Source organism: Temnothorax americanus, unplaced genomic scaffold (genome assembly GCF_048541705.1).
Source record: "Temnothorax americanus isolate GAGA-0224 unplaced genomic scaffold, ASM4854170v1 Scaffold17, whole genome shotgun sequence".
Lineage (NCBI taxonomy): Eukaryota > Metazoa > Arthropoda > Insecta > Hymenoptera > Formicidae > Temnothorax > Temnothorax americanus.
Window position 1 is genome coordinate 9228 of NW_027509307.1, and position 17266 is coordinate 26493.

At 34.1% G+C, this 17266-nt stretch overlaps 3 protein-coding genes and 1 long non-coding RNA gene across 22 annotated transcripts in view; 2 read left to right on the forward strand and 2 right to left on the reverse strand.

Annotated features, from left to right (window-relative positions):
• The first annotated feature begins 433 nt into the window (after window positions 1-433).
• LOC143895843 (uncharacterized) lies at window positions 434-2078 on the forward strand. Its single transcript, XM_077403255.1, has 5 exons — window positions 434-573; window positions 658-794; window positions 880-1083; window positions 1232-1520; window positions 1776-2078. Exons 1-5 carry the CDS (start codon window positions 454-456, stop codon window positions 2073-2075), a joined length of 1050 nt encoding a protein of 349 aa, XP_077259381.1. The 5' UTR covers window positions 434-453; the 3' UTR covers window positions 2076-2078.
• A 294-nt stretch (window positions 2079-2372) lies between these two features.
• On the reverse strand, window positions 2373-4976 carry LOC143895849 (uncharacterized). Of its 2 annotated transcripts, none has more exons than XR_013256479.1 (3): window positions 4721-4976; window positions 4017-4129; window positions 2373-3740 (listed from the first exon to the last, which is right to left on the reverse strand). It is a non-coding gene; the product is annotated as an uncharacterized LOC143895849 (long non-coding RNA). The 2 variants fall into 2 exon arrangements; XR_013256480.1 differs by having other exon boundaries at window positions 3690-3740; window positions 4017-4161; window positions 4721-4964.
• A 1159-nt stretch (window positions 4977-6135) lies between these two features.
• Window positions 6136-17266, forward strand: part of Phcl-1 (pH-sensitive chloride channel 1) — a 70104-nt gene continuing 58973 nt past the window's right edge. For 8 of the 18 annotated variants that reach the window (XM_077403230.1, XM_077403238.1, XM_077403239.1 and 5 more), the window contains exon 1: window positions 13204-13636. The gene's annotated coding sequence lies outside the window, so the exon portion shown is untranslated. Of the gene's footprint in view, window positions 7069-7194; window positions 7390-13203; window positions 13637-17266 lie in introns of those variants that run through there. The other 10 variants (XM_077403244.1, XM_077403245.1, XM_077403247.1 and 7 more) reach the window with 6 other exon arrangements.
• Window positions 9051-10800, reverse strand: LOC143895846 (hypodermin-B). Its single transcript, XM_077403259.1, is given in 5 exon segments — window positions 9051-9192; window positions 9275-9330; window positions 9555-9806; window positions 9885-9973; window positions 10032-10800. Coding segments are annotated over 5 exon segments (588 nt in total). The 5' UTR covers window positions 10218-10800; the 3' UTR covers window positions 9051-9187.

The following is a 17266-nucleotide window of genomic DNA, read 5'->3' on the forward strand; positions in this document are numbered from 1 at the left end:
GAAATAGAAAATATTCAGATCCGTTCATCAGTTTTACAAAATTTGCTGTTTGGCGTTACAGCTTTACTTACTTTGAACAAAAGCGTAAAAGTTTTATGTTGGTCTAAAAAAGACACGCTCGTAAAAAGTATATTATAGGCATAAAACAGGAGACACCGATGAACGGCAGAAATTATTGAATGTATAACGCGTTAATAAAGTAAGCGTATTAATATAAAAAGAGATAACAAAATATATATATTTCAATTAAAATATTTGATGCGATCGTTTTCCATCAGCTATTATCAAATTAGTTTATTAACTAGATTTAATTTGTCTCTTATTCTCATAATTTACGAAATATTTTAATAATATTATTTAGTAATATAGTATACACCAATGTATATATATATTACTATATATAGTGCAATGTTTCTTGTTCTTCTCTACAGAACGAATTTACCAGCAAAAATTATGAATTTTCCGGATTATATTACAATGGAAGGGCAAGAACCTAGTTGCGTGAGCCATCAAGAAGTTTTGAATTATCTAAAAGATTATGCTCAACATTTTGATGTGCATCGATATATTGAAGTAATTGCATTATATGTATATCTGAATTAGAAACGTTTGAGAAGGTAATATTTGTTTATCCAGGAATTAATTTCTGTTCTCTAGCTCAATACAAAAGTCGAAAGTGTCCAATTTGTATCGTCTGATCACTCCAATCAAGATAAATGGTCTGTGCAAGTGAGAAAATTAAAAACTGAAGAAATGAAATTACGTTATTTTGACGCAATTATGGTTTGCAATGGGTAAAAAAAGCTGCACGTGTTGCCTTGGATTAAAGATTATCGAGACTTTACGGTGCTGAATAAGTGGTGTTTTAATTTTTTCTAGACATTATTTCGATCCTTATGTACCAACCATAACTGGTATCGAAAGTTTTCCGGGTCTAATATTGCATAGCCATGCATACAGAAAACCAGACGAATTTTCCGGCAAAACTGTATTAGTGTTGGGTGCAGGTTCATCTGGCATCGATATAGGGATCGATTTATCTAATCAAGCGACTCGCGTGTATTTAAGTCACAATCGTGACAGGTGAGCGATTAATCCTTTCGTACTTATAAACATTTGTAAAAATAAACTGAGATTTGACTGAATTTTTATAGATACACTACATTAGAAAGAAACATAATTAATTCAAGATTTCCTCTACTTTTCTACTTTAATTATTTGCACTTTGCAGATTAACAAGTTCTTTACCATCAAATATGATACAAGTTGCGGGCATTGAGAGTATACACGAGACTACATTCCGTTTGAAGGATGGAACTACTGTCGATGCTATCGACGTTTTTCTTCTTTGTACTGGTTACACGTACAATTTTCCCTTCTTAGACAAAAACTGTGGTATACAAGTTGACAGTAATTACGTAACTCCGCTTTACAAACATTTCATCAATATTGAGCATCCTTCAATGTGTATCGTCGGTATACCTACAGTCGTCGTGCCATTTCCTATGTTTCATATGCAGGTATTTCGTAGTATTTAACAATGCGATAGTTAATTCTACACATTATGTACTAATTGTTATATTGCAACGTACTTTACCTGTAAGCCATCTGATAAAAAAAAATATTTTTTTAGTATAAAACGTATATAAGTATATATAGAATATTTCTAGGGATTAAATAATGTTACAAATTATAATTTAATTATAATTATAGATTATAAATTCTTCTTAATTTATACGAGCAAATTAATATCATATCTGAATTTTTTTTCCCAGGTGCAATTTTTCCTAGCTCTGCTGCAAAACCGAATAAATTTGCCTTCGAAACTAATAATGTTGGAAAATTCAGCCTTGAAAACCCAAAAGAAGAGACATGCACATAAGCTAATGGATCACCAATGGGATTATAACGATTCATTGGCAATTGCTGGCGGATTTGATCGTTTACCATTATTTTATAAATTAGGTTATAATGCATGGTCAGTTCAAAGATCTATGAATCTTTTACGTTATAAGAATTCTAAATTTATTGTTTCTGAAGATGGGCAAAGCGTTGAATTAGTTATACCAGAATAAAACCTCAAAAATTTATAATGGTAATTTAACCTCTAAAATTTTATAATGGTAAAAGTTTCTCTAGGATTCTGATAACATAGTATTTTAATTATGAATTAAACATAGATTATATGCGCGCATGTACGTATTAATCATCAAAATTCGATGATTACGCATTTTTCACGCCTCTTTCAACGTTAATTGTGTGATCTGTCACATTTTCTATTATACCGCTAAATAAAATTTTATTCGGTAAAAATAGACCATTCTGTATAGAGGCCCTCCACCACCCCCGCCGATTCCAATCGGCGGTCCTCTTTTTTGTGTTTTTTTTATTTTTTGAATCTATATTTCTTACTTTCTTATTTTTTTATTTTATTATTATCCAGTATTACATATCTACATTTTACATTACATAGTAATGTAACTGTATACAATTTTACGAGAAAAAATAATTCTGCGAAGACAAAATTTAAAATTTAAGTTAATTAATTTTAAAATTAATTAACTTAAAATTAGTCTTCGCAAAATTAATTTTAAAATTATTTTTAAATTTCATTCAATTTTCAACCTCCCTTTTCAGTCATCAAATATAGAAATTATACTGTCCAAGTATTCTTAGTTACATTAATATGTAACTAAGAATACATGGACAGCATATCTAATTGTAATTTATTAAGTATTTCAATTATTTAAGTATTCATTTCATATTTCAAGTATTTCAATTTATTAAGTATTTATGTAAATTATTAAATAGTTCAATTATATCCAATTAAAAAAAAAAGAAGTTTAACTTTGCGATTACAGAATTTTATTTTTTATTGAGTGTCATTTAATATTTGCAGGATTTTAATTTTTTTAATATTAAATTATTATGTTTAAGTCCCTACCTACCCGTATTTCTATTCGTATAATATATATTTTCTTGCCCACCCGTATTTTTATTCATTTATGCCTACCTATTCGCGTATTTCTACCTACCCGTATTCTTCCTACACAAATGAGAAGTAAAACCGCGGATACCATGAGTATCTAATCGTACTTATTATAATAATTATTTTGTGTTAGATAAATCTAGATTCTAGCGGAATCACTTAATCGCGATTTACACTTACATTTTGGTCAATATTATATAGAGACTGTACCTTATATGATGTGTAATTTTCACAGCATCTTGCGGTCAGATTGGACCTACCTGATATTTGGGTTGTTCCTGGCCAAATCCATTTTGGCTGTACGTCGAATCAGCCAGAGAATGAGGAGACAAACTCCTTCGATATACCGGCTGATTTTCAAGGCCGGTAGATTGTAACGGTACGGTTACGAATTATCGATTACGAATTATTACGTTAACGAAAGCGTGTTAATTATATAAGAAAAAGATAAATAATCACGTTCATTAATGAAATATTAATTGAATTTAAATTTAACTTAATTTTGCATTTAATTTCTCGACAATACGCGTAATTAACTTTTTCGATTAAGAAATATATCGAAATTATAGAAAGCAAGAAAAGAGTTATATCAAAAAATGCAAAAAATATATTAACCGCGTTTTAATCGAAATCGAGAATATATCTCGATCGCGAATATCTGAATTTAGATTCATCACCCCATTGAAAAAAAAGTCACTCACCGACCGATGCGCAACGGACGGAGTTAGTCAGCCACGTAGCTCCGATGATTCTGTAACACAAAAATGGATTCATATTAAATAGACGCTCAAAATAATAGAAAATAATCAAGTTTCAAAAAAAATTTTTACACACGTTTAATTCGTCTTTTAATCAGATTTACCAATATAATTATTTATTTCCCGGGAAAAACCTTTATGAGAATAAACTTTTATAAAATTTTAGATAAAATTTCGGTTTCTCAAATTATTTCTTGCTTATCCGAGATAAATCGACCCGAGTAAATGGAAAAGAACTATTAATTTTAAAAATAAGAAACAACACTTACCCCAAGGTTGCTCCGTCGGGGCCCGATGCCTTTGCCAGGCCTCCTCCTCCTCTCAGAACGTCTGGGTGGTCAGGCCTTTTCCTCTTTCCGCACAGAGGACACTCACGGAACCGCTGTCCAATATTTCGCGATCAGTACGAAGTAACTGTGACGATCGTGATACTTTATTATACATTATACACTCCCGAGATGAAACAATCTGCGTTCTACGGCGCGGCGCGTACTTCTGTTATTTAAATCCGACGATATTCACCAGGCTGCTCTTCCCGCAGAGAGCGCGGCCAACTTCATACCGACGCCGCGCGGCTACAACGCTGAGTGCAAGCTGCAATGGCCGAATTGAAACGAGCGAACCATTCGAAGATACCTACACGCTCGAGACACGCCGCGACACAGCTCGAGCGCATAAATCCCACGAGATTTTCGCAATTACGAATACAATTGAACGATCGACACACCACACATCGTCGCGCTTCGTTATTCTAAATCACGCGACTCGCATATATTCCGTCACATTAAATATATCCCACGACAATCCGACCCGACAATTCGCGATATTACGCCGCGTTCTCGAAATGCGAAAGCGATGACGGCCAGATTATTCAGTATATCAATGAATAATGATCGAAACCCGGAATATTTGGCGCGCATTAATCTGTATTCATTCGACTTGACTTTTAGTATACGCTGCATCTCTCTGTTACCTGCGATATCATCGTGATTGCCTATTGCCTATCGCGATGTAACAGCGCTACGCAGTACGCACACGGAGTCGCTCGCTCAGCTGTCCGTCCGGTTCAAGCATCGGAACGTAAATGACGGTGACTCAGGTGACTGTGGAGAGTGGTGACGCGGGCCGCGGGGCGCGGGCGGCGCGGCGCGGCGACCGTTTTTGTAAACACCACGCAGCGCGGCGTATGAAAAATAAAGTCGAGCGCCCGCGCCGCCCGCGTGCCAACCTTTGACAATTTAATCAAAGGTGCCAACGGTCTCGCCGCCGGCAATATTTATCTGTAACAACGTTTAATATACCTAGCGGTACATAATTAGTAACGTACGTCGAATATATAATAATATTTCGATCTGAGGAGGAAGAAACGATTCTCTCTCTTTCTCTCTCTCTCTCTCTCTCTCTCTCTCTCTCTCTCTCTCTCTCTCTCTCTCTCTCTCTCTCTCTCTCTCTCTTTCTCTCTCTCTCTCAAAACGAAGAATAGTAATGCGAGCTTTCGCGCAGTCGGCTCTTCGCTCGCTTGTTTCTTTATAATATAAAAATTTTTATATATAATATAAAAATCTTTATATTCCGCGCCTCCCACGAAAATTTTTTTACATATAATATAAAAATCTTTATATTATAAAGAAACAAGCGAGCAAAGAGCCGACTGCGCGAAAGCTCGCACCACTATTTTTCATTTTAAATCGTTTAATTCTTTCTCAGATCAAAATATTATTGAGAGAGGAATTATCGTCTCACGCAATGTGCTGAAATGGGCCAACGAAACAAACTGTAAAAAATATGCAATAATAGCTCATTCATTAATTGAAACACGAGAAACATATAACGTAAGCGGTAGCGAATTAAGCAGGGCACACACATTTTTCGTAGAACGTAACAGTATAATGGAGGATTCACACCGCGTCCGATGTTCGACGTACGACGATCCGACATCGAATAGGAATTTTTTGTCTCTGATAATAAATTCTGTTCGTGGATGTCGGATCGTCGTACGTCGAACATCGGACGTGATCGGACGCAATGTGAATCCTCCATAAGGTTTCGACCAATCGCTCGATTCGGCCGTCTGTAACCGTAGAAGTAAGAATCGAGCAACACGATTGGTCGAAACCTTACTGTTACGTTCCACGAAAAGTGTGCGTGCCCTGCTTTATTACCGAAAATTAGTAGCGTTGATTTACTTACTGCTCAAGTTTTTCTGTGTGCTCGGACCTTAAACGTTATCGTCAGGTAAATAATTAAATATTGCCGGTGCGGCGCAGCGGCGAGACCGTTGGCGCGTTGGCACGCGCGCGGGCGCTCGACTTTGTTTTTCGTACGCCGCGCTCGCGACGCTCAGCCCCCACCTCGCGGCTCGCGCTCGCGACCTCGCGACGTCACACTATTATTCACATTCCGATGCTCGAGCCGGCCGGCAGGCAGCCGAGAGCGAGCGGCTCTCTCCGTGTGTAGCGCTCTATTACATCGCGAAATGTGCTGTGACAAGTATCACGATGATATCGCAGGTACCAGAAAGATACAGTGTTCTCTCTTAATCGTCGGATTATCCCGTCTGCGCGACCGACTGAGTATACTGAGTTTTGTCGTTCGCACGGAGTCACGATCGACGCCTCGCGCGGCTACGGGAATCGGAGCGAAGTGAATACATCAGGATTAATGTACGCCGAATATAATAAGTTTCTTGTGTTTCAATGAATAATGGACTGTTATCGCACATACAGGAGCGAGAAGACGATCGGAGTGCTGGACTAACGTTTGGTCGAGAATCGTCGGACATCATATCGTGGGATTTAATGTGAGTACGGAGTACGCGAATCGCGCGGTGATTTAGAATAATGACGCGTAGTTATGATATGTGTGATGTGATATATGTGTCGAGCGTTTAACTGGTGCATTCGCATCTCGCGGAATTTTACGCTGTATTTCGAGCTGTATCGCAAGTGTGTCTCGAGCGTACATATTTTCGAATGGTTCGCTCGTTTCAAAGCCGTCGGCGTCGACTCGACTCGCGTTGTATCCGCAGAAGTTAGCCGCGCTCAGCGGGAAAAGCAGCTCGGTGAATATATCGTCGGATTTAAATAATAGAAGCGCGCCCCGTGTAGAACGCAGATCGTTTCCTCTCAGGAGCGTCTACAATCAAGTGTCGCGATCGTATTATTACAGTTACTTCGTACTCGCGATCGCGAAATATTGGACAGCGGTTCCCGTGATGAGTGTCCTGTGCAACAGAAGGAGGATGAGGCCTGACAACCCCGTTCTGAGAGGAGGAGAAGGAGGCCTGGCGGAGGCATCGGGCCCCGGCGGAGCAACCTTGGGGTAAGTATTTTATTTCTTATCTTAAAATTAATCGTTCTTTTTCATTTATTCGGACCGATTTATCTCGGATAAGTAAGAAATAATTTGAGAAAGTAAAACCATCTAAAATATTATGAAAGTTTATTCTCGTAAAGATTTTTCCCAGAAAATAAATAATTACATTAGTAAATCTAATTAAAAGACGAATTAGACGCGTGTAGAAATTATTTTTTGAAACATTGGTCATTTTGTGCGCCTCTTTAATTTGAATCTTTCGTTTTTGTGTTACAGAATCATCGGAGCCACGTGCCTGACTAACTCCGCCCGTTGCGCATCTGGTCGGTGAGTGATAATTAATTTTTTATAATGGGGTAACGAATGACGTGAGATCCAATGAATACTTTGTCGCGGGACGGAAAAAATGTTTATATAGAAATATTTTCAAGTTGATAATCTTCATATTAATTTGCACATTTTTAATAACACTTTGCAATAAAATAACGAGATATTTATATGAATATACATGATATATGTGAAAATTTATAAAGCCAAATGTCATGCGCGAGAATACGATAAATTCATTATATTGATTGTGATACTTATTTCGTGAATATATTGCTTCGGAAATTATTGTTCCTTTTGGATCTCACGTCATTCATTCTGTATATCTCACTTGATATTTAAGGTGAGATCAAATAATGTTCGTGATTTATTTCGCGGTTCGGTTCGTGGTTTACGGTTCGCGATTCGGATTGTACTAAAAAATTTTTTTACTTTCATTGATTTATTCATCGATTGATTTCTTAATTTCGGTTGTTTCGTATTTCTACATTATAGTATTCAAATTCAAATATTAGCGCTCGAGATTAAACGCGATGATTTTGATTAGAATGTGCAGGTTAATATAAAATTCTTTACAGTCTTTGTATATAATTTTTTCTATCGCGCTTTTATTATACATTTTTTGATTGGAAAAATTAATCACGCGCATATCGATGAGACATCAAATGCAAAATTAAGTTAAATTTTAATTTAATTAATATGTTATTAATGAACGTGATTATTTATCTTTTTTGATATAATTAATGCGCTTTTATTAACGATCGTAACGATTCGTAATCGACCGTAACGTTATAATCTGTCGGCTTTTAATCAGCCGATATCGAAGGAGCTTGATTCCTTCTCGTTCTCTGGCTGATATACAACCAGAATGGATGGCTATGCAATAGGTAAGTCCAATTTGGCCAAAAACACTACAGGACTTACGCATGACGTAAGATAAGGTCGCATTAAATTGCGAGCGCTTCATATTTCTCAAATTATCGCCCATTTTTCATATTTTGCGCAATCGCGGTTATTCAGATATATATAGTGAAATTATTTCAATATATCGATGCACATCAAAATGTTGAGCATAATCTTTTAAATAATTCAAAACTTCTTGATGGGGCTCACGCAACTGGGTTTTTGCCTTTCCATTGTAATATAATCCGGAAAATTTGCAATTTTTGCTGGTAAATTCGTTCTATAGAGAAAAATAAGAAACATTGTACTTGGTATAATATTCACAGAGTGCTTCCTGTTCTTAAAATGTAAGGAAACTAAGGAACTAAATTTTAATAGTTATACGTTGTTAAGAGATATCAAGTATCTATATCTATGTGCTTCAATACCGAGTTATTACCATTATTTTATAAATTCAGTTATAGAGCATGGTAACTTCAAAAATTTACGAATCTTCTACGTTGTAAGGATTCTAAATTTATTATTTTTGAAAATAGTCAAAGCGTTGAATTAGTTATATCAGGATAAAATCTTATAAAATTTTACAATGTTAAATGTCGTTTGAGTACTCCGATAATATAGTTTTTTAATTGTAAATTAAACATTTAATATGAATTTATATAATATGAACACAGATTTAATATAATAATATTTTAACAAGTTGTTTTAATACATACGTTATAATAATAAATTTCTTGAAAAATGCGCAGAAATTTCCATTCCGGTTTCCATTTTAATCCAATATCGAAATAATATGACATCTGTGTATGCACCAGGCGAATATTCTTTAGCACAATTATCTCCCCATGAAGCTATACCGAGGAGAATATTATTACGCTCTATTGGTCCACCAGAATCACCCTATACCACATGAATAATGATTTGTGCTAGTAACTGTAAATATTAATTAATAATAATCGTTTTATTATGTTTTACATCTTACTTGACAAGCGTCTACGGCTCCCTCTTTGAATCCGTAACATGCCATCCGAGGAGTCACTGAAAAATTTATGCTTATATAATATTTCTGGCATAGTTCGTGATCTACACGCGGTACTGTTGCGCATTTCAGATTTGCCGACAGAGCTCCATCAACAGTATTATTGAATTTCTATATATTTTGTAAAAGTTTAAATTTTTAAAGACACATAGACATTAAGCAAATTTTTTAAAAAATTACTTAAATGCCAACATTATTTTATATCAGAATACTTCATTATTACCGATAATGTCCCCAACCGCAGACTGTACCCCATTCCTTACTAACGTGTCTGTTTAGTGGCAAGTCAATCGCTTTCGTGTAATCATTATACGTGAATGCAGGTGTTACTTGAATAACAGCGATGTCGTAATCATTGATAATTGGGTCAAAGTTTTCGTGTATGGAAAAGTTGGTTACGTTGTGAACGATACAATTCTCGTAAAGAATGGAAGATCCACTGCACAAGGTTGCTGCTTTCAAAGGATCTTTGCCCCTATAACAGAAATTCTATCATTTATTCAGTAAAAGTTACTAAAATTTTTATTCTTTTTAAATTTCTTATTTTACTCACGTTTGTATACAGTGAGCTGCTGTCACAGCTCACTCCTCGTTTATTATAGAAGCACCGCATATGTGTCTACCGTTTCTCCTTAACGATAACTAAAAGAATAAAATGTGATATTTGTCTATATATATAAATATATTTCATTCTGCTTACCATATAAGGAACTAACTTAATATCGGTGTTTAGTCCTTTGACGATTCTTTGTTCTGCATTGCTCGAAAGTCCATAACGCAAATACCCTGTTAAATTTCGCAATTTTAAGTAATGTTTATGAAATCTGCAATATAAATACTCACTCGCAAAACAGAGAAAAATAAATATGAAGGAACAAGTATCCATCTTAACTATGGAAACGACACTGCTATAGCTTTAGACAGCGTATATAGCTAATAATTAGCAGAAATTATCAAAGGATAAAACGTTTACAGTCATTTGCAACTATTTCGTTTTATCGCTATATGGCTATTAACGATATAATGTTATCAATATGACGTCAGATATATTGTAAACGTTTATTTCTCGTTGTATCGCTTTTATTTATAATCAAATATTACAAATATCTATATCTATAGAGGAAAGTGCCCTATTATGAGATAGGATCCTAATAATATGAGATGGCGGGGTTTTTTCATGGTGGGATCAACAGATAAGGGCCTATATAGGGCCATTTAGCTTAACATATCTCATATTTGGATCCTGTCTCATAATAGGGCACTTTCCTCTATACTAATATATAAAATTCTTACGGGTAATGTATGTTTGTATGTTTTTAACTTAAAAACTATTGGGCCGAATTTTTACTACAAGTATATAAAATAGGGGTAGAATTTTCCGGGGAGTGCTATAGAGTATGTAGTTTTTTGTTACCGATTTTCTGGAAACTGATTTTTTCAATTCTTACGGGTGGTGAAATTAAAAAAATTAAAAAAATTGGTTACTAGAAAATAAATAACGAAAAACTATACACTCTATAGCACTCCCCGGAAAATTCTACCCCTATTTTATATATTTGCGGTAAAAATTCGGTATAATAGTTTTTAAGTTAATTACGTAAGGAGAGGGAGAAAGAGAGAGATTATTTGCGTGTTTTATTACATATGTCCTCTGGGGCGAAGCCCGGGTAACCAGCTAGTATATGTATACAAGGTGTATCTAGATAACCTGTCAAATTCAAAATTCAGTTATATATACTGAACTTGCAAATGCGTCCCAATAACAATTATTTTTCTCTTTTATTTGTCATAAAAAGTATAATTTTACAATAGATACAAGTGAAATTCAAAATTCAGTAGTTTCATGTAATCGCTTTATATGTATCGATACGTCATTTTCAACATTTGCAATAGCACTGTATATTTAAGACACTAAGGGCCGGTTGTTCCAAACTGTTGGTAAACTAATAGTTAAATCATATATATGTCTTTATTTATCCTTTACATTAGACAAAGATAGACATATGATTTAACTGTTAGTTAGCTTATAGTAACTGGTTGGAACAACCGACCTTAAATAAATGTTTAATCTCGTTGTCAATCTATCACGTTTACTAAATGGGTCTTGGTCTGTTATAAAGATTCGATCTTCTTCATTAACATTCGCAACAATAAATGTTTTACGTAATATGGTTGTCAGCTACAACTCCTAATTAAGAAAATTACAGAGATTTCTGTCAGAGTCTTCTTACTCTTTATTTATGTATTATAAATTAAAACAAAATTAGAAATCCGTACATGGGATGAGGGATCCAATCCAAAACCGCCACGATTACGAATCTACCACTTCTACACATAGTCACGCGGTATTCCGTGTTTGATTTTTGTGATAAAATAATTTTTTTTTGTAACCGATATCGAATGGCCTTCAAGGATGATTGTTGTATGCGTCTTAAAATACTATATTAACAAGTAAATAAAAAGTATTTAATTCCAATTTTTAAAAAGTTGATAATCTTGAAATGTTCTTGTCCTTATAAACAAAATCATATTATCTTTGGATGTTTTTTCTTTTTTTAATAAAACAAGTTTCGATTGAATCATTTTTTCTGTCACTATATAAAAATAAAATAGTTATATTCAGGTGGCCTATTTTTAAACGCCGCTCTCCGGTATATAAATTTCTTTTGTAACAACAGATGGTATAGTAAAGTATAATTTAACGCTATACTTACCAATTATCGATGAAATTTAAATTACTCGATAACTAATTAAAAGCGAGATTTACTTTCACTTTTTCTAAATCGCGCGCGGCTTGTTTTTAAATTGCGTGCGATTTTTCAAAGTCACGCGCACGACTTTTTCTAAATCACGCGCAATTTTTTTAAAAATGTGCCCTATTTTTTTATAATCGCGCATGATTTTTTTCTAAATTATGCGTGACTTTTTTTAAATCGCGACTGTCTATTTAATATTTCCTTTCTGTAAATATTTATAGAATAATAACTTAAATGTTTTGTTATTGATAATTAACTAGTTACTTCTAGTAATACTAGTATTACTTAAGACAATTATAATTTCATCGATATATCGATTATGGTACGAACAGCTCTTGAAATGAAGCATCCCACTTCTCGTTTACACGCTTTCGGTGATTCGTTGCTGTGACCCGAGTGTCAATATGTAGATAAGTAGTCGTTGGCAACGAAATCGGTCCTAAATGTGCTAAACTAAACCCCTTTAATCGGATTAAAAGCATTACTCATCACATTATATAAAGTTGATATCTAATAAAAACCACATTGTTTAGCAATTTCTAATTGTTCTTTTTATAACAAAAAGATAATTTTATTAGTGGATAATTTATTAGTGGTCTGAGATCAACGGTCTAGGTTTAAAACAGAATGGAATTTAAAATAAGAGTTTTCATAAAACTACGTTCATACAGTACACCTCTGGTGGAAATAAAAATCGGAACGCAAATCGAATGTAACGAGAAAGTAACGGAAGCTTAAACGAAGGAAGCGAAACAAGGAAGCGAAAAATTGGAACAGCGCGCAGCGGAAGCTAATAAAAAAGCGTTTTAAAAAGTAAACGTTTCTTTTACGTTTCGCTGTTCCAATTTACGCTTTCCAGAAGTTTCATTTACGCTATTTTATGCTTCTGTCACTCTCCCCTTGTATCCGACTAACGCTCCGAGCTTTATCCTAACCAGGAACCGGGCGAGCTTTAAAGCTCACTGAGCGGGCCAATTGCTTCGCGAAATAATAGACGACGCCAACGACGGGTGGGTGCTGTTGCGGAATGGGTGGCCGCGACGGCGGCGGCGGCGGTTAGTAACACCTATGCTCGAAGGGTGGCAGCGGTGTAGCGGCACGGCGCGGTGAACAAAACCACCCCCTCAGTCCAAAAGTCACCGCGTGAGCTCGCGGGCGGAACGCGACGTGTGCGTTAGTCGTGGTACGCTGTCACCGCCGCCGCCGTCATTGCGCCGCCACTCTATATATATATATATCTATATATATAGAATATATATAGAATATATATTAAATATAATACATACATTTTTTTTTATATACGTGACAAAAAGTACGTGTGTGCGTGTATTACGTGCACGCGAGCGCGCGCACGCGTCTCGTCTGCCTGCCTGCCTATCTGCCTACCTACCTACCCTACCTGTCTGTCTGCGTTCTCTACCGGTGTAAATTCGTGCGAGTAGTGGTCCATTTTCGAACAGGGGACACGCACTCCGAGAGGGATTAAAGTGCTACGAGAGGCTAAGCTCCGACACGGCCGACTTTTCGCACAGATGTCTGTCTACTCGCGGTAAGTCTTTTTTGAAAGTTCGCCAAAAACTCGCTTCCAAATGACATAAGCGCGAGACTTTTCTGTCGCAAAAATCGAAAGATAGAGATAGATAGATAGATAGACAGATAGATAGATAGATAGATAGATAGATAGATAGAGAGAGAGAGAGAGAGAGAGAGAGAGAGCTGAGAGAAGAAAATCTCTCTATATTCGATCCATCTTGCGTTGGTCTACAACAGAACCCCTTCATTCAGTGGCTGAGCCCTCCTTAATCCGTTCATTGTTGTCCTGAACCAAGACAAGATTGCACAATAATTATGTATAATATTCTCCGATAATATTTGTAGAGATATGTAGCTTACGCTTAATTAATCGCTGGTGATATAATTAACAAAATTATTGACTATATAAAGTGAAGTAAAGATTCGCTCTTTGGTTTATAACAGACGCGACACGTTTTTCTGCCGAAAACTTATATGAATTTTTAATCAAGGGATAAATCCTGATTCTATCAAAAAGACCGAATATGTAAAACACGATTGAAGATATATATTGTGATTAGCAAAAGGCGATCATTGACAAAACAAACTTAACATCCAGTTTTCTTTATTATACTTTACGTAACATAAATTAATATATAATTACTGCTGCGATCTGCAAGCATCATTGTGAAAACAATTTATTAGTTCGTCATGTCAGTAAATATATTTTTGCAATATAATATATATAATTTATAATGATAATTAGATATATAAAATATATATATACAATTTATCAGAAAATGAATATCGTTATTGAATAACTTGATGTACATTTTGCTTTTTGCTAAGAAAATCTTTGGAACGATCTCAACCATTGGGACATCTTGTGTAAAAAGTTTATGTAAAAAGGAATTAATTATATACAGATCTCTTTTCTGGTATTTATGTTTATTAACTTTTGCAATCCAATATTCTTCAACATCGGTTTTATATTTTATCTTTTGTCGATTACAGTAGTATAACATAGGATTTTATCAGCCGGCGCACGCACCATAATCGTCTTCGCTTGCTGCGTTTGATTCAATGTTCAGTAATAAAAATATAAATTTATTGTATTTTACACTCAATTATTAATTATTATATCTCAATTTCAATGTTTTTTAAAATAATTTACAATTAAATAAAGGTTGTTAATATTCTGTAGATTTTCTAGATAAAGATAAGTGCAAAAGTTCTTCTTTAATTGTGAAACAACTTGTGCAGCGTTTGACCGGCGAAAAAGTTTTACTCCATTTAGTATTTCGAAGGCTGTGGTGTATTTTACACATCATGCGAGTAAGGTAAGGATTAACATTACAACTTCCTTTACGAATAAGAGAGTATCTGCTTTATTTTATATTCTTGTCTCATCGGCGCGTGAAAAACTCCACAACAAGGGGGAATTTTTTATGATTACTTATATTTACACCCCTTTTATCATTAATGTCTTTACCCGCAATATCTAGTTGACAGATTGATTGTAGTCACGCGAAAATGCACAAAGATGCGGGAAACATGGAGTATGTGTTCAGTCGAGAGTTTTATTATTCCAGATTCAAAGATATATTTCCTGCCAGATGATTATGATTACTCTAATTTTGTCATTGGAACTCTGATAACAGTTTTAAAAAATAACCTTTTTTAAATAAGTATAATTATTTCTTGCAGTTTTTTAAATGTTAAATATGATTCTGCCACTCAAACTCAGACAAACATCTCTAAGACATTTTTCAGAAATGTTCTATAATACTACGTTACGATATTGAGAAAACTGTAAAAAAAAAGTTAATTTATCTACAGTTACATCTAGCTATATATACAGGCATATTGAACTTAAGTCACTAAATACAAGTGAAATACATATTAAAACCAACAAATTCAAAACGATGAAAAAACATAATCAAACTTTAAAAATTTTTGTTTTAACTGTATGCAAAATCTCGTAAAGTTTTTTAAGTTACTAAATAAAAATTTTATATTAAAATTGATGAATACGATATAACGAATTCAATATTTTATGTATTATTATTTTTAATAGTTAATTTATAACTTTCTGTCGTAACAAATTTATCAATATTTAATTACGAAAATCTTATTAATTTTAATCTTTGAGATTTTTTAATATTAAAAGTTTTAGCAATATAAAAAAATATTTCTTACCTTTATTTTTGATTATACACGTTTTAGCACATCAGTGAATTTTTTATTATATATATATTACAGTTTGTATTTTTTAACTGTTCCACATGGAGGAAACATGATCCGCGCTTTGCGTTGAACATTTAATTCAAACTATGTATGTTTACGACTTTATTTAATTTTTTATTTTACCGGTTTTTATTGTTTAAATTACAAGAATGAAGATGATCTAGACAGATAGACTGAAACGTTTGTTAATTATAATATACATTGCCACGTGCACGGAACAACCAGCTTTGAGCCCCTTTGTTTTTAATTGATTTTAGTAATATAATTATTTTCAAATTAAACAGAAGTATATTTTTTAATATACCTCATATAATAGCTAAAACGCAGCAAATTAAGTTAAATCTTGAATTTATAACTATATTAAAGTTCAATCTTCTTTTATAACTATACCATAAATAAATTTTTCGAAATTGTAATGCTGTAGAACATATATTTGAAGTAAAAATCATATCGAGAGTAAAAAACTACAAGATATGATTATTTTTTAGTTTTTATCACAAGATTTTTTACTGAACTGTATAACTAATTTTCCGTAAAGGAACGTGAAGGTGCTATAGCAGCTAAAAAAGTGGATATATATAAAAAATACTTTTCTCAAAGAGGTATGGCGTGTTTTTTTTTCGATTAGAAGTACAAGCTAGAAGAATAACCGTACAATATTTATTTTTGTATGGAGACGTTAATAGTTCATTATTTAATTATGAAGCTTTACTGTGTAAATCTTTATAAATCTATAAGTTGAAAGCGGTTGAAATTTACAATAAGGGGCTTTTTATGAATAAAACTTTACAGAAATATTGTCTGATGATAAAGAAATGAATTTCTTTACATAAATTCTTTATCAAATTTCTTTACATTTTTTATATTATTCTTACTTTAAAATTTGGCAAGAGGATAAAATTAGTAGATGCGTAAACAGATTTCAACTGATTAACCCTGTGCAAGCGCGACAAACAAGTGCATAAAAAGCAGAAAATGAATAGAGCACCCAGCTCGAAGTCCGTTTACCTTGTTGCAAAGTAAACAACGTCATTCGCGGATAGCTCGGGGTGATTTGCGATATATGTAGATGCATCTCGTGTTACCATATACTATCCGCCTCTAGAATCGTCAATTGAACAGTCACATAATCGTGTAAAATACAAAAAGTGGGTTAGTGGTGAAACAACGGTTAAAGCAGAAGAAATAAAGTTCGTGCTCGTAATGAGCCAACGCCAAGTGGTGGAGAGGCGGAGGGAATATACGCATGCCGTTTGAATTATGAGCGAATATCGATCCTTCATGGCGTGAGAGCCGCACGCAAAAATAAGCACAAAACCTTGCGCTTTAATGTTTTCCGTCGCCTATTTCGAGGAGAAATTTTAATTCATTGGCATTACCATCGGCACAAATCACACTCGCATTTATTCTTATAAAACAG